The sequence below is a fragment of the Syngnathus acus genome, chromosome 5 (genome assembly GCF_901709675.1).
Source record: "Syngnathus acus chromosome 5, fSynAcu1.2, whole genome shotgun sequence".
NCBI lineage: Eukaryota > Metazoa > Chordata > Actinopteri > Syngnathiformes > Syngnathidae > Syngnathus > Syngnathus acus.
In genome coordinates this window covers 12,281,754-12,299,962 of record NC_051091.1, presented here as the reverse complement: position 1 = coordinate 12,299,962, position 18,209 = coordinate 12,281,754, and the positions used below count along the sequence as shown (strand labels likewise).

Below are 18,209 nucleotides of genomic sequence, written 5' to 3'. Positions count from 1 at the left end.
GACTGCTTATCTCCTTGCGAAGTCTCCCACAATAGGCCTCGTGTCTGGCTGCTTGACAGAGACAGATGCCGCATCATTAAGGAATATTAGTGGACTCGGCTGAGCGGACCGGGCTTCTTTCAGCTCCCCGAGAGCGGCAGCAGCCCCTCCACGGGGAGCTTGATAAGACACAACACACCAGAAGCTTCACGCAGTTGAATAAAAGCCCACGCCTGCAGTAGGCCAGACGAATTTAGCGGGAAGAGGAGACGTTGACGGCTACACTTGATGTCATGTTTTGGGGAAGAGTCGTATGCCTTAATGAGACAGCGGAGAGAGAGAGAGAGAGAGAAACAGACTGATGATGAGTGTCAGCGGTGGGAAAACATGGACACAAGCTGTCGGGAAGGCTTAATTCACAGAGGAATGCAACTGCGTTAGTATGTGTTGCTAACTAAAGACGGCAGACGACAATGTGCACTTGCTGCAATGTAAGACTAATTAGCTATGACTATAAACTCAATATTTCAGTTATTGTCTGTGGTACCGACTCATGTTACTATTTCCAGCCACCTTAGGCTCAGTCAAGTGAAGTGTAAACTCTTAATAATTCAAACAAATCTGTGCAGAGATTTAATTTGCGCTTCTAAATTCCACCCTTTATGATTTGAAAAATTAAATTGTACAATTGACAATTTGAATTTGATTAATAGCTCAGCCCTATCATGTTGGTAGTAAAATGATGGACATTTGGACTTGCCTGCGGAGGGACTTTTTTTTTTTTCTGGCATCCCCCAACCCTCTGTCTTCCCATCTGTTTGTTTACAGTGCCACTCTTGAGTTTTTGGCACACTGGAACCCGTCATCACGGCTTAATGACGAGCATGACAGAATGTGTGTGATGTGCACAAGCGCGTCAATGTGCGAGTTTCATTCACTTGCGTCCTCCGTGCCAACTAAAGCATATTGGTGGCAATTGGCAGTCACCGGTGTCGTATCCTGTGTAAAGTGTCAACAGCAGAAGGTTTGATTGGCCGTCAGCGGCGGTCTGCCGAGCCACCTCTCGTCGGAGGATGACAGGCCGGCGCAGAATGCTGCCCAGGCTTCGCAGCCTCAAGCCATTTGCATGACTGATTAGCACTAATAGACGTTTTAATCCAAGAATAAATGAACATCTTTGAAATTTTTTTAATGGACAACACGACAGTCATGTTACGGTGAATTTGCTTTTCAAATGATTGGGATATACCACGCTGGGGGGGTTTGGGTGACACTGTGTTTTTAAGATAAAGAGTATCATACTTAAAATAAAATAAAAAAAATGCTGAATATTGATTAATAATAATCATGATATTTTGAAAGGATGTTTGCACGAATGCCACTTTGAAAATATGTTTTAAAATCTCACGTACCCCCATGTAGGAACCACTGGTCTAATGCCCTCCAATAACAAACATGACCATGCTCATGATTTATAAATAGAGATGCCCCATATAAAGTTAACTTTCATTTGAATATGAATTATGCATGGTGAGGTTAGCGAGTTGATTGTTGTTGTCAGCCAGGGGCAACCAGTAACCAAAATATAGTCTTCTTACAGTGCAGTTTAAACGACCGATTTAATTACGATCAATACTGCAGGTCGTGACGCGTACAATCAATTAAACCAAATGTAAACAGTAGATGTTCATGTTCCAACTGTGTACACATAATTAATAATAATTAAATTGACTGCTTAGGTAACTGTCTGGCGGGATTTTCAGCATCTATTATTAAAACACAATGAAGTGACAAATACAATGTAGGAAACACAATTGCTTTTCTGTTTATGTGGCAGTAAGTGATGGCAAATAAACATGGGCTACAGCAGTTGTGAAAAACTGAGCAGGCGGATCCATTACGCTTGTGTCAAGCTTGATCAAACAGAAGGAGCTCATACAGAATACTGACTGACCTGTCATCACTGATATTTGTGAGAATGTCACCAACGAGACAATGTATTTTATGGCTTCACGCTAGAGCTGGTCGATCATAAAAATAAAAATAAATTATAGATATTAAAGTGGTTATTCCTAAACACAGTTATTTTATTGATTTCAAAACTACGTCTAGTAGAAGTCATATGTTATTTTTTATTTTTTTTGACCCTATGATTTTTACTTTTAGCAATTTAAGGAGGAATTTGTTTTGCATTATTGTAGCAGAGGTTTTTGTGCCTACTCCTGCTGATTATTTATTGCCAGGTTCAGATTGTTCGTTGTTGAAAATTGCCCATGACATTTAGTACGATTATAGTAGAAGAAGACTCCTAATTTATAGCGACATGTTTAATTTCCTCCCTCACCTGCAAGCTTGCTAATAGTGAATCTTCCAAATTGAGGCGGAGCACATGAGCAAAATTATTGATTTGAAAACAAATTTAACTTGGAGTCAGGCATTTCACGTAATTATTCACTGGGACCGACAAAAGTTAGCTTTGCTTATAGCTTGTTCTTTTGGAATTATATGTACCTCATGCTCATTATGTCACCTTTTGCTGGAAGGTGACATAATCACAATCTGTGATCCCTCAGGGCCTGGCCAGAATAAGAGCAAGGCTAAGTAAATCTCATCAGAGTGCTCGGCTGGCGCTGTCGGAACCTCTGGGACCAGATGTGTCAGCTCACTGGGCCAATGGCTGTCTGCCCAGCTTTCAGCTTGATATAGAGAGAGAGCCAGAGCCATGCCTTTGTTTTCCCTCTTGCTGCACATCAGCACATCACTTTGACGTATGGAATTTTATTTGAAGGAATGCTTACGTTTGCAACTTCAGGAGTAATGTGACTGAGGCAATCGTGCACGACTTTATAGGCCCACTTGGTAGAGCGGGTATTTTGCGACATTTTACGGAAAGAGGATGTTCTGCTGGCAAGGGGCTGTATTTTTTTTCCTAAATCTGTTATTCTACCGATTATCCCATCGAGTAATCGGATAGTACTGATTGTTTGGCTGTTTCTAAACAAAATGGTCTTCTGTCTAAAATGAAAGAAAACAGCTTTAAGCAAACTGAAAGCTGGTAAATAAACATTTATCCATCCATCCATCCATCCATCCATCCATCCATCCACCCATCCATCTTCTTCCGCTTATCCGGGGTCGGGTCGCGGGGGCAGCAGCTTCAGGAGGGACTCCCAGACTTCCCTCCACCATATCTCTAAGGGAGAGCCCGGACATCCTGCGGAGAAAACTCATTTCGGCCGCTTGTATCCGGGATCTCGTTCTTTCGGTCACGACCCATAGCTCGTGACCATAGGTGAGGGTAGGAGCGTAAATCGAACGGTAAATTGAGAGTTTTGCCTTTTGGCTCAGTTCTCTCTTTACCACGACGGACCGGTACAGAGTCCGCATTACTGCCGACGCTGCACCGATCCGCCTGTCGATCTCGCGCTCCATCCTCCCCCACTCGTGAACAAGACCCCAAGATACTTAAACTCCTCCACTTGGGGCAGGATCTCATCCCCGATCCGGAGAGGGCATTCCACCCTTTTCCGATCGAGGACCATGGACTCGGATTTGGAGGTGCTGACCCTCATCCCGACCGCTTCACACTCGGCTGCGAACCGCTCCAGTGAGAGCTGGAGATCACGGCCTGAAGAAGCCAACAGCACCGCGTCGTCTGCAAAAAGCAGAGACGCGATGCTGAGGTCCCCAAACCGGACCCCCTCAACGCCTCGGCTGCGCCTAGAAATTCTGTCCATAAAAATTATGAACAGAATCGGTGACAAAAGGCAGCCTCGGCGGAGTCCAACCCTCACTGGGAACGAATCCGACTTACTGCCGGAAATGCGGACCAAACTCTGGCATCGGTGATACAGGGACCGAACCGCTCTTATCAGTTGGCTCGGCACCCCGTACTCCCGAAGCACCCTCCACAGAACCTCCCGAGGGACACGGTCGAACGCCTTCTCCAAGTCCACAAAACACATGTGGACTGGTTGGGCGAACTCCCATGCACCCTCGAGGATCCTGCCGAGGGTGTAGAGCTGGTCCACTGTTCCACGGCCAGGACGAAAGCCACACTGCTCCTCCTGAATCCGAGGTTCGACCTCCCGACGGACCCTCCTCTCCAGCACCCCTGAATAGACCTTACCAGGGAGGCTGAGGAGTGTGATTCCCCTGTAATTGGAACACACCCTCCAGTCCCCCTTCTAAAAGAGGGGAACCACCACCCCAGTCTGCCAATCCAGAGGCACTGTCCCCGATGTCCACGCAATGTTGTAGAGGCGTGTCAGCCATGACAGCCCCACAACATCCAGAGCCCTTAAGAACTCCGGGCGGATCTCATCCACCCCCGGGGCCTTGCCACCAAGGAGTTTTTTAACTACCTCAGTGACTTCGACCCCAGATATTGGAGAGTCCGCCTCAGAGTCCCCAGGCCCTGCTTCCACAATGGAAGGCGTGTAGGTGGAATTGAGGAGGTCTTCCAAGTATTCTCCCCACCGACTCACGACGTCCCAAGTCGAGGTCAGCAGCACGCCATCCCCACTGTAAACAGTGTTGATGTTGCACTGCTTCCCCCTCCTGAGACGCCGGATGGTGGACCAGAATTTCCTCGAAGCCGTCCGGATGTCATTCTCCATGACCTCGCCAAACTCCTCCCACGCCCGGGTTTTTGCCTCAGCAACCGCCGAAGCCGCGTTCCGCTTGGCCATCCGGTACCTGTCAGCTGCCTCCGGAGTCCCGCAGGCCAAAACGGCCCGATAGGACTCCTTCTTCAGCTTGACGGCATCCCTTACCCCCGGTGTCCACCAGCGGGTTCGGGGATTGCCGCCACGACAAGCACCAACGACCTTACGGCCACAGCTCCGGTCGGCCACCTCAACAATGGAGGCGCGGAACATGGTCCACTCGGACTCAATGTCCCCCGCCTCCCCCGGGACATGGGAAAAGCTCTGCCGGAGGTGGGAGTTGAAGCTCTTCCTGACAGGGGATCCCGCCAGACGTTCCCAGCAGACCCTCACAGAGCGTTTGGGTCTGCCAGGTCGGACCGGCATCTTCCCCCACCATCGGAGCCAACCCACCACCAGGTGGTGATCAGTTGACAGCTCCGCCCCTCTCTTCGCCCGAGTGTCCAAAACATGCGGCCGCAAATCCGATGACACGACTACAAAGTCGATCATCGAACTGCGGACTAGGGTGTCCTGGTGCCAAGTGCACACATGGACACCCTTATGTTTGAACATGGTGTTCATTATAGAAAATCCGTGTCGAGCACAGAAGTCCAATAATAGAACACCGCTCGGGTTCAGATCGGGGGGGCCGTTCCTCCCAATCACGCCCTTCCAGGTCTCACTGTCATTGCCCACGTGAGCATTGAAGTCACCCAGTAGAACGATGGAGTCCCCAGAAGGAGCGCTCTCCAGCACTTCATCCAGGGACCCCAAGAAGGGTGGGTACTCTGAGCTGCCGTTTGGTGCATAGACACAAACAACAGTCAGGACCCGTCCCCCCACCCGAAGGCGGAGGGAGGCTACCCTCTCGTTCACCGGGGTGAACCCCAATGTGCAGGCGCCCAGCCGGGGGGCAATAAGTATACCCACACCTGCTCGACGCCTCTCACCGTGGGCAACTCCAGAGTGGAAGAGAGTCCAGCCCCTCTCGAGAGGGCTTGTACCGGAACTCAAACTGTGCGTGGAGGCAAGTCCGACTATGTCTAGTCGGAACTTTTCTGCCTCGCACACCAGCTCGGGCTCCTTTCCAGCCAGAGAGGTGACATTCCATGTCCCAAGAGCCAGCCTCTGCAGCCGGGGATCAGACCGCCAAGGTCCCCGCCTTTGCCCGCCGCCCAGCTCACTTTGCACCCGACCCCTTTGGCCCCTCCTACAGGTGGTGAGCCCATGGGAAGGGGGACCCACGTTTTCCTTTCGGGCTATGCCCGGCCGGGCCCCATGGGCGAAGGCCCGGCCACCAGGCGCTTGCCTTCGAGCACCACCTCCAGGCCTGGCTCCAGAGGGGGGCCTTTGGCCGCCACCCAGCTTACACTGCACCCGACCCCTTTGGCAATAAACATTTAACTGAATATAAGTGTTGAAGTTTGAATTATTCCAAATCTTTCAATCAATATTTTTGCTCTCACTACAAATGAATATTGGCTTTGGTCTGCGAAGATAGGCACAATTATCGGTATCGACATTGAACTTTTTTTTTTAAATGTTTGCATGTGAGAGAGTTGTTGAATTCCTGTAAAATCGTAAAACACACGCAGGAGCTGCTGTATTTCTGTAAAAGCCAGATTTCTTTTGCCCTTTTTTTTTAAATGCTTTGTCTTATGTTATATAACGTGTGCATGTGTTAATGTAATAATCCATAAAAATTGGCAAAAAAATATCTACATTTTAAATATCTATATTTCTAAACAGCTGATTAATCGGTTGGAACTTACTTTTCATATTGTGGATTTTCATCTATTGTGGGTGCGTCTGAACCACATACCTGGCGAAAAATGAGGTTTCACTCCAAACCAAAGAGTTTTCAATCGCGGGATTTTGGACAGTGAGGAGGGTAAATGAGTTACTGTTTATTGAATTTGTTCCAGACCGCAGCTGTCCCTGCTAAGTGTCGCGCCATTAAGGACCTAGCTCCGTGTTTACTTATGCTACCGCGCCAAGGCTTACGAGAGCTTGCCTGCTCGGCGGATCGTGTTTGCCATCGTTTGTGCTCACTCTAGAGCAAGCGCGCTGTTCCCCTGCGATTAAATTATTTATCCCCTTAAAACAAACCAAGGTGCACTGTGTAATCTGAGCTGTGCTTCTCCCTTTGTGTGTGTGTGTTTGCAGATTTACAATGAGAAGAGGAGCCAGTTTGAAATTAAGAGGAACAACCCCAAGGACCTCGTGGAGAGAGTGGCACGGGACATTGCCAGGCTGCTAAACAGTAAGAGGAAAGCCCTGGAGGTAAGCGACTAAATGCTTCAAGCACTTTGTAGTCCATGCAGACATGTTAACATAATGGCATTAAAATAAATGCAGCAGAGACTCACAACACCAATCTGTGATGCTCATTTTACAAATGATTTTCCCTATGGAAAATGATGTAACCTTCATAGCAATATATGCCTCAGGTTCATTAAGTTCAAATTGGCCATAGATTAGAAGCAGAGGCGTAGCCAGGAATTTTTCCAGTAGGGGCGCACGCCCACAGGAAAAAAAATCGAACATCACCCACGCCGTTCGCTGATCGCTAAAACAACATCGGGGTCCGGGAGGCAAACGGTGAATGGATAACATCGCGCACATAGAATAGCGCAAGCACATTCGCGCAAGACCGAAAGAAAAAAACGGCATGAAAATGAAGAATCGAAAAAGCTCGATTTTTTTCAACCGGGGCGCAGGGAGTCCTAACCGGGGCGCCGCCCCGGCTCGCCCCGGCTTGGCTACGCCTCTGATTAGAAGTCTGTGGTAGGTTGCTTGAGTTCTTTCTGATTGATTGGCGACCAGTCCAAGGTTGACACCGGTTCTTTTGCCACCAAGGGATACTCTCCAGCTTATCGGCAACCCTGAGAAGAGGTAGAGAAACTGATGGATGTGGAATGTGTAAAACTGGAAACTAGGCAAGGCTGGATCGCACTTCTCTCATCAAAATTCTATTACTATCCAAATATAATGACTTTACTACTACTGTTTTTACCTTAAAAAAATACATCCTTAATCTGAAAAAAAAATGGACATACAGTATTTGTATATTTAAAAATTGGTAAATTTGCAAGGGAGTTTCTATCCAACAAATACATTTTCTTGAAACGTGTGATAGGTAGTGAGGTAAATATTGCTTGAAATCTTATATAGTTGAGTTAATAATGAGATACAAGCAATGTTTGTTGCCCCCCCACACACAGATAATTAAACATGCATTGAGTCAAACTGTCCCAGGAACATCCCTAATTCACCCAAAAAGCCAAAATGATAAGTACCAAAGACTTTTTGGCAACCATTCATTTGGATGTTGATAGGGTCACTTCAGAGTGAAAAGCGCTGACATTTTTTAATTTGGTCTTTAAAAAAAAAAAGGATGGAAGTGTATCTTCTGAAAGCATGTGGTGTTTGGGGGGATGAGGCACATTCATCCCGAGGAGCAAAGGTCTCTCAGGGGCGTGATTAATTCCACAGTCGGGATCCCTAAAGGGAACAGGGGCGTCACAGTACATCTCCAATGGCCATGATTGGATTTGGAATGACATTGGTTTGGGCACTTTTCCCCACCTGACACACACACATCATACCACAACAAAACCCATCACACCAACTTCTACATGTCCGCCAGACTCACTCGGGAAGGCGGGAGGGAGGCAAGGAGGAAATGAGGTGACGAGTGGTAAAGGGAGAAAGAGAAATCGACGGTCTGGAATGAGAATGTCTCCCTCCGGCGTGGAAAAAATCAAGAAATGATGTTCAGAAATTCATAGATTTAAAAGTGAGCAGGGAAGGGACAGAAAGGAGGCCGCTGAGGCAAAAGTGAAGCGGTAAAAAGTTTTTGGGTTAAAAGCAAAGTGGAAAGGAAAAGAAATTGCAAAACGAGAATACAGGCAAAGAAAAATGGGGGTCGTGATGGTTCTGCTGAATAGAAATGTAAAATAGTAAGTTCATGTGCTTCTTTTTGACACATGGATAGTTGCTACTAGCCTACTACAACTCTCTCTATGGGCATTTACCAAACCATGAGTGTGAATAAAATATTTTCCATGAGTGTATGGAACATTTTTATTCCATCCTCCTCCAAGAGCCCCAGATTCTAATTATTTATGTACAATGTACTGATTTCAAAATAAAAGAGCCCTTTGATAGGCTCCATCTAAGCAATGATCCTAATGAGCCCAGAAAACCGAGGTTATGTACAATTTAAATCATATCCCTCAGCATTAAAATTGTGGAAAGACTTAAATCGATCTTAAAAGCACTTGAATTTGAATATCGAAGCGACGTGGGAATCCTGTGTAGTATCAGCAGAGGGTATGTGCAGTGGGGTGAGATCAGAGCAACAAACTCACACCTGAGAGCGATAACAGTATGGTTCTCTGACAGCTCTTTGAAGCCGGAAACGTCCATTCGTGTAGCCTGTCATGTCTGCCCACTCCGCCACGTGACTTATGATGACTCCAGGGGCCCCCCTTACCTCTTCCTGTGATGCTTGGCCCCGAGTTCAGCCCGGTCGCTCTGAACCAGATGGCGTCGCATCTCGTACGGTGTCACTCACAGCCCAAAATGAATCCGAGTCCTGTCAGTCAGGGGTCCCCTGCAGGGATATTCCCGTTCCGTGCAAACGTACTCGAGAGTTGTTACGTTCCCGTCGGCTTCTTCGGCGTAAAAAAGCGCCGTTGTCAAATCTCTTCACTTGAGATTTCACAAAAGAGCCTGGTGGAATAGAGAGGGGGTAATAAGGTTGGTCTAATCCAATTACACACATTTCAATACTATCCGAATAGCTCTGAGAGGCTGAAGAGCGGCTGCCTCCGGGCTGCTCCTTGCCTGATGGATACGCGCTCGACGCTAGCAGGGTCAAACAATGGAGGTGAGGTAAAATGAACAGTCATGGCGCTTCGTGAATTTCCATCCCATCAAGGAAACTTTGAGTCATCGACTGGCAAACAGATTAAAAGAGCAGCAGAGGCTGCCATCATGGAGGTCTTTGGTTGATGGAAACATTCCTGCAAAAAAGATTGACCTACATTGATATCGGCGTTCTTCAGGATATCCATGCTTGGTGGGTAGGTTGTCCTATTGGACTAGGGATGGAACTCAATACCGGCTTATGTCTACCAGTGCAAACTATCAGAAGCGCTGGACATGGATAGACTTGAGAGGCTTTACCCTTGCCCTGCAATCCTCTCTTTGAGGTACAGAAGTGCTGGTAATATCTTGCAACTGACTCGTGTCATCTCACTACTACTCTATTTTTTTTGGAGCCAAAGGGTATTTCTATAGTCCAGAACGTTTTCCTGGTACCCCCGCGGGAGTTACAACCCAAAAGCCAGCATTTGCAGTGTGTGAAGAGTGGAGGCTGTCAGCGTGTCAAAATGTAGAAGAAACAAGTCAATTGCCATAATGCTACGATAATATATATCATTTCAAAGCAATGTGTGCATAAATGCCTGGTGTAATGTGATTGGACATTTAAAGAGGTCATATGGAAAATCGACTCTTGCCGTATGCAAATACAGTGGTGCCTTAAGATAAGTCCTTTTTTTGTCATCTGTTTTTGTTGCAACGCCGCTGGCTCCGCCCCCAGTTGTTATAGTTACTAAAATGTGCCTTTGATTCACATGTCAATAAGTGCTTTGAAATGTAGTAATGGTATCGCAACCACATATCGCGTGTTCATGATCTCACCTTTGTTATTCTCACAGTAAAAAAGTCAAGTGTAAGAATAGCTCAAGTGGGGAGACGCCCAATAATTGATTCTGGTTTGTTCGGGACCGCTTGTCTTTCAGAGATGACAGAGATGCTCTTTGACTTAACGGTGACGCCGATAATAATTGTGAAAGATTACAGTGAAGCTCGGTGTGGACACAGCACCAAGTGTGCTTGACAGAATTAATCAATCGGACGGCACTAGCCTCCCTCTCTTCCTGAGCGTGGTAACTAAAATGACGCAGCCGGGTCAGCCATGGGGAGGGACGGCCCCGTTCACAGTCAACTATCATCACATTACATCTGTTAATAATTCACTAAGACGCCAACTGTGGAGCGTGGCTTTCTGAATACGGTGCACGCTTGGAACAGTTAACATTACTTGGACCTCTTCAATTAATGAAACAAGCAGGCGTGATGCAATTTGTACAATTTAAAACCTTGTTGCCTTTATATTCACGTTAGTTACGAAACTGTAGGTAGAAATCCATGACAATGAAATTCAGTGATTGTCAAACTAGCATTATTAGCATGGTGTGGAACCATTATCCCTCGCAGGATTTCCTCAGGGACACCTCACCATTTGGCTTTTAATTGAACGGGCACATATAACTAATTTAAATGGCTACATTTAGCCGACACACTTTGAAATTGGCCAGTGGACCTAAAAACGAGGCTCCCTCCATCAGGCCGCTGATTAGTTTTGTCACTACTCCGTGTCCCGCGCTTTTGTTTTCCATGACTACTGCTAACTGACACAGAGGTGGCTTTCTGCATCTCTTTCATCCCCCAACGACGACGGCAGCACTTGGCCGGGAGCTGGTGCGCTCGCAATAAATTACACCACCAGCGGCGGGCGATTATGTATCCGCTGTCGGCGCGAATCAGTGACAAATAAAGGAGGTGTCGCAGTCTGATGGAGGGACAACCCTGCAACCTCGCTCCAGTCTAGCGCAACATGTGCTAAATGGTAAATGCTAATAAATTGGTTGGCCATTAACTGAGTGTACAAACCGTGTTTACGCCTTTTGTCTTCATAATTTGTAGGATTTTAAAATTGGAGACTGAAACGTGTGTAATGTGGACACATAGGTTGGAACAATGACATCTCATATTTCCAAACTTCGTACAGATGAACTGTTGGTGATTTTCCTAAGTGCTTGACATTTCTTTAATGGTCTCCAGTCCGACTTGATTGACATGCTTGGCAGCGAGCTCCTAAAGATGGCAGCAAGGCCATCGGTAATAGCGAGCAGCCCTCGCTGTGGCCCGTGTTCATCTGGGCACTTTAATGAATTACAAGAGCTTCATAATGAGTGCGCCTGAGCACGATGGTCATGGAGGTCAGCTCGTTTGAATAATTAATCAACCCAATCAGCAGTTAGGGCTTAACGCGCATGCACTCGGAGATGCACCGTGTCGCAAAAGGCATGCTACGGTGCTACGTGAGAAAGTTTAGAAAAACACTTTTAAAAAGTGGGTTCTAACTTTGTAATTCAGTTCCCCATTTTCCGTTGGCATTTGCAGAGGCAGTTACAAGTCGGCAGTCCCATCAGGGAAGAGGAGGGGAAGTAGGACAAGCTCTAATTCAATAAAAATAGAAGAGAAAACTTGACCTCATGATACTCATTGCCAAAATAATCACGTTACGTACATTCAATGAACTCATGTCACTCTATATATGCAGAAAATAGATGTGGATGTGTTTATTCCTTTTGCCCTTTCAGAAAAATCCATTTGATGCTAATATTGATTGCAAATTGTGTTTCAAACGTTATCAGCACAAACTGAAAAGGTCACTCGAGTCAGGACAGTATCTGATGTCTTTTGTCATTCAAATTAGTTAGTGCTTTATTGTCAACTAAATGGTGACGATATCGGTGTTGGCATGGCATATCGTAATGATGGTGATAATAATGCGAGATGAAACATTTAAGGATCACCAAAGTCGTTATCATTCTCTGCGTGAAGAATAGCAAGCTTTGAAAACCAAAGTTCACAGTCATTTTGACAATTTTGGTGGCATTTATCACCATAAATGTCAACCTTGCATCGGAGTAATCACCAGAGTTAGGCGAGTTAGTGAAACATTCCCAAACACTTTCCATAATCTTTGCGAGAAAGCTGCCTGATGACTCCCCGGACTCTCTTTTAAGTTGCAAGCTACAGTACGCAGAATTAGGCACACTTGTGTAGTCGAAGATGTTTTCTATCCCGCTTGCCATTAGTGCAATGGAAAACGGATGGGGAAGTGAAAAACCGTTATCTGATAGCTAGCTAGCATATGCTAATCACTATTAAAAGCATGTTAGCAGGTGCATATTGAGCATATGTACATCAAACGAGATAGTGTGGCGACTGAATTGCACATGGCTTCCTATAATTCCCTGCCCCCGACGCATTTGCATGCCCCTGTCATTCAGATCTATGAACTCCCATTAGCAGCCATCTGCTACGACCTGCAGCGTCTCACACACACACACACACACACCTGTTTAAACAGACCTGTCTAAGGTTACGTTCATGCTTGATTGCCTGATCCCAATTCAAATTAAAGGTTAAAACTGATCTTTTTATATGTAGTCCTAATAAATATTGTTTGATTTTTGTTGTCATCTATGAAAGCAAAATGATTCTTTGTTCTTTTACAAAATCAGAAATTTGTAAACCTTCAGCTGCAATTTGTCTCTTATCAGAAGAAACCACTAGATTTTTTAATGAAGAGATGCAAATCGCTCGTTATTTTTAATTGCAATTCTCTTATTTAAACAGAAAAGCTAGGGATTTTCTTAGACGGTGTAAACATTTTGAGAACCCTCAGTCTCAAAGGTATGGCTCAATCTGTCTTCACAGCCTTGAAAGAATGATGCTGCTCATTTAACCTTGAAGGAAGAAGTCACCAGACACCCGCAATGGCGTCACTTTCTCGACCGCCCGCCGCACACGTGTCACGAGGCCACGCTCACACATTACGCGGGACGTCATCCCAGACGGCAACACCCACTGCGACGGGTCATAGCGCCTAGTTTTAAAAAACGCAGACGGCCGTAGATCCGGATTACCGTTTTGTGTCGTATTAGATCATTCTATCACTTCCCGCCGATAAAGGTCACAACATCCCACCCACTGTCCCTTGGCAGCATTTCACATTAGTCAAAATGTCAGAACCTGATCTGCTTGGTGGCAGTACGTTGCCTTCGGCGCTTTTCTCCACATCTTCATTGCAGACGTTTATTTTAGCTCTGAATGCGCCGTTTTCAGCTCCATTTGAATGCCTTTGCCCCCCCCCAAACAAATGTCACTTTCCAGATGCTATATTTCCGCCTCGCGCAAAACCATTCATCGACGTGGAAGTGTGAACGCGCCACGTATAGGTTTGACTGCGGCATCTAAACGTAGCCTTTATCGCAACAAATGCTCGCTTGTCTGGGAGCAACTTGTTCATGGAGCAACAGCAGCTGGTTCACTCTTTAATTTCCCCGTCACCCAGAGACAAATGAATATAAATGCAATGCTTTTTGGCTTTTATACGCCGAGTCTTGCCGAGCCGCATAAAACGTACATTTGTCACCCGTGCGGGGTTTTCGGCTTTGCGGCAAGAAAATAACTCACGGGGATGCCTGACGGAATCATCAAGCTGAGTCAAGAAGGCCATGGGAAAAAGACAGTAATCAGAACTGAGGCTTCAACTTGGAAAGTGTCAGGGGGTCTAAAAATTGATAGTTGCCTTGTGAAATAGGAAAAAGAAAGAGCGTACTGTATGAATATATTTTTTTAAATAGTCCATGAATGCTGAAAATAATGAAATTGGAATTGACTCTATTGCTTGAAACTGTCAGGCTGGATTTAAACCGCATGCTTCAATTGACACCGCTCAAATTGTTTTGCTCTCAGGGGGCACAATTGGGATACACGTCATAGCAACGTGAATAGAAAACATGGAATTGGATACCTCAAAAATGAGGATTTAACATTTAGATGGGGGGGAGCAAGTTTTTTTACGCCCCCAAAACTCTCAATCATGGGTCTCAGATTTCCTCTCCCTCTATTTTCTTTTTTGAATACAGGTTACACTTTTTGGGAGGACTAACGTTTATTATTGGGTGTAACGTTTAGGATTGGGTGTAATTCCACCTCCAACTGCTTGGTGGCAGCACACTTATTTAGTTTGAAGCACTGCAAATGAAAAAAAACCGAATAAAGCACAATATTTGAATATCATCTGCGTTTAATCCTGCGTTTTATGCCTACGGAAAGTGACATCTGTCGGTTCATTTTAAAATGTACTGTAGAAAATTCACAAAAATTCATCAATAGGTGAATTTGTGAGGAGTAAACGGTGCACTACACTGCATAACACTATAGCAGACTTTCACACCTATTTTTTCTGTCACCAGCCAAACTCCATGGGAGCCAAGTTTTGTTTAAAAATTCAATTCTTTTCACCAAGGGAATTTGTGACACTTGCGTTTCAGCAACTGTGTGGTATTCCAAGGCTACTAGCCACCCACGGGTGTTAGGCTACAAAGCCTCAACGGCAGCTTTGACGGGATGCGGAAGGATTTAGAGGTCATGTTGCTTTTGGTGCACAGCGCTGTGATTCTGAGCCAGTGTCAAAGCGACCGCCGTTTAAACATTCTCATCATGCTAATGTACACGCCGAGGACACTGACGCTGGGAGGCCGAGGGAATCAGAGGTCGGCGCCGTGCTTTTATTTTCCTCCTCCGCAGTTAATCTTCCTCGGCCGCCGCTTATCAGGAAGCCTGCCACCCTCGTCCTGCCTATAGGGAGGAAAGGCATTGCATGCGTCCGTCCGCCTTCTCTTCTCCTTAACTGGCTGATTGAAGGTGGAGGCTGCAGATTGAATTATTTTCTCTCCTTTCCATTTCTTTCCATTGGTTTGCACCGGGCTGTCACTTCTCCTCTGTTGTGTTTGTGCCCCTACGTGCAATCTGTTTAGGAGTCTGTCTCAGTTTGCTGCTTTGTCCCGTATCAGTCGTGGTGTGGCCGGCATTTTGCGCTGGTGGGAAAAATAACTTTCTCTGCGTCTTTGTATGTGTGTCTGTGTATTCAGGGGCACATTCCACTATCTGCGAGATTAAGTATTTTTATTGAAAGGTAGATGATGTCCCAGAAAAATACAGTTATATGCACTGCGCTCGTGTGCTGTGCACACAGATAAATTATTTCAACTGGTCTCGGTCTTGCTCGTAATGGGTACTAGCAACGGGGACTTTAGTTTAATGTTTTTGTCTAGGATGGTGAAAAACATGATGAAAGTAGCTCGTCACTCATGGGACATTCGGATTGTTGGGTTTGTACACTTTATTTAAAAATATTTATAAATTATTTTTTTCAGTCACCCAACCGGATTTTGCAGTGTACCACATTTTGAGAACATTATGTCACTATTTTTTAAGCGACGGTTAGGCTTTGTCCGTTGAGTGTTAATCTGCAGAAATATTTGATGGGTTTGAGTTTTAGATTTGCAGGTCCTGTATCTGTAAGTGGGTTGTGTTTTGGCCTGAGTTGATGTGTGATGATCTCCTATGTTGCCTCTGATCTTTTTTGAGTCCATGTACAGTGGCTTTCTAAAGCTGCCATAGCCAGCTTTGCTTTCTTGACCTCCCTTTTTTCCACACCCTTCCTGCTTCTCCCTTCTTCTTCATCCCTGTTTTCCTCCCCAACTGTCATGAGCTTTGACAGCCCATCATAACTCTGTCAAATGCTCATAACATAATAGCCAAACACTTTTCGTGATTGGCAGGAGTTTTTTTTTTCCTTACAGGCCAATGAATTAGCGGCCTGAGAAAAGATACGGTTCAATGCCCGGTTACCTTGGCTCTCGCCCCCTCGAATGACAGATGGCTCGCGACTACGTGGCGAGGAGGCCTGTTTACTTGGTAATCACCCGTTTAATTTAGCTTGTGTTTGAAGACCTACGGCAGCTGTCAGCCATAGTGACCATGGGGCATAGGCTGAAGAATGAGTGACAGGGAAAAAGGTGCATGATGGAAGAGGGAAAAAGTAGGTAGGTAGATAGGAGCTTGCCTTGAGGCGGCCTTGGATTCGGGGCTTTGCGCTTTACTCAGACAGTAAAGGGGACTGTTAAATACTGACCTTGAAAGACTTCGTCTGTAATAACGGCTGTATTTCTTTTCCTGTTTGTCTCTGGATTATTCTCGTTTGAAATGCAAGCGAGCCGGGGGGAAAGCTACCTTTACAAGAAAGCCTTTTTTATTTTTTTATAATACTGTTGTGATGTCCTGGAGTATGGTCAACAATTTTTAGGTAACAAATAAAATGGGAAAAAATATTTTTTTATTTTATTGACCTTCGGCTTGAACGCTCTTAAAGCCCCCGCCCCTCAATGTCAAGTTTAAGCATCTTCACATATCCACATTGAAACTTCTGTGAGTGAAAAGGAGAGCATTTCCTTTAAATTAGTGTTAATGCTTGACAATTTAGAAGTCAATTAATTGTGAGTGCACATCGGCACTGGGGCTCAAAGTGGTTGCGACCCTCACGTTCTGCCTGCTGCACCTCCACAAATGATATCACAGGTCAGACTCATTTAGACGGCGTGGTGCATGCAATCCCACCTTTTTTTTTAAAAAGTGTTTATCTATGCCTCGGGTTGACTTCCTCCCTACGTTTTTACTCCTCTTCCTCCTGTGCGACAGCGAGAGAGAGAGAGAGCGAAGGCACAAGATCGATGCCGAGGCCCTTGCACGCGGCGAGCGGCAGCTGGCCGAATCGCAGCCATCGATCAGGCACAGAGCATTTACTCCGCAGACTGCTGGGCCTTTGTGGATGGAGATTATTTCCAAATTATTATAGGAGGCAGATGCTTGTCAGAAGATGCTCTCTGTCAAGGTTACACTTCTTCGTCGCTCGCCCTCTGTCACGCTCGGACACCGTCTCACAATTTGTCTTTTTCCACTCTGTTATGTAGCATATTTGATTGCGTTATAGCTGGTTTGCTTTTCCTCTCTGTAGGATAGTTTAAGGTTATAAATTTCAGGCCAGTTCACATCTTCAGCCAGTCACTTGGTGAACGTCTCCATATTTTGGTGTCCATTTTGTTACTCCCTTAGATGCTAAATGCCGTCAAAGCCCTGAATCATAGAAAATTTGTATTGGTATCAAAGAAGTATAATTGCAATTGGAGAGAAGTGGAAGTTAAGTCTACTGCAGGATTTTTTGTGGACATTAAAAAGCTCAGATAAACAAATGACACCTGTTTGGTTACTGTTTGCCGATTTGTATGTGGACAGGTTGCAAAGTGGCTGTGACGCACTTCATTGCATTTTTTTTCTAATCACATTATCTGTAAGCTCTATTCATGGAACTAAATTCAAAGTTATATCAAACAGCTTTGGGGTTATAACGTGGAAGATATATGGCTTGAAGTATTTATGATAAACTAATCATCAGACGACCTTTGTTAGCCAATCTTAAAATCTGAGTTATAGTACATATTTGTAGTTAGAACACATCTAGGCCATGAATTTAAAAAAGCTTGCCTCTTTATGCCTCATTATGAAGATTTCTTCCACCACTTTGCAAACTAGTTTATTGTCGGCCATCCGTAACCTCAAAACTTCATACCGTATGTTCAGTACCATCGTAGTCCTCGTATAGTGTCTCAGCGAAAAATTCAATTTTTGATTTAACATCACAGCCTTGCGTGCCCTGGGCTCTCATTCTCGTTAGCAGTATTACAATTGTATGGTCAGCATAAATCCTCCAATAGTAAGATACAGTATTTCCTCGCCCATGGTGTTAAACACGCACTTTATTGCAACTCTGCCTTGAAATAGTGTTCAGCGCCAGTCCATTTTTAT

The 18,209-nt window shown here is 45.4% G+C and overlaps 1 protein-coding gene across 2 annotated transcripts in view; it reads left to right on the top strand.

Annotated features, from left to right (window-relative positions):
- The window catches only part of cacna2d2a (calcium channel, voltage-dependent, alpha 2/delta subunit 2a), a 102,718-nt gene that overhangs the window by 23,878 nt on the left and 60,631 nt on the right, over nt 1–18,209 (top strand). For both annotated transcript variants that reach the window (XM_037251058.1, XM_037251057.1), the window contains exon 3: nt 6,795–6,911. In XM_037251058.1, coding sequence (XP_037106953.1) covers nt 6,795–6,911 — 117 coding nt within the window. The remainder of the gene's footprint in view (nt 1–6,794; nt 6,912–18,209) is intronic.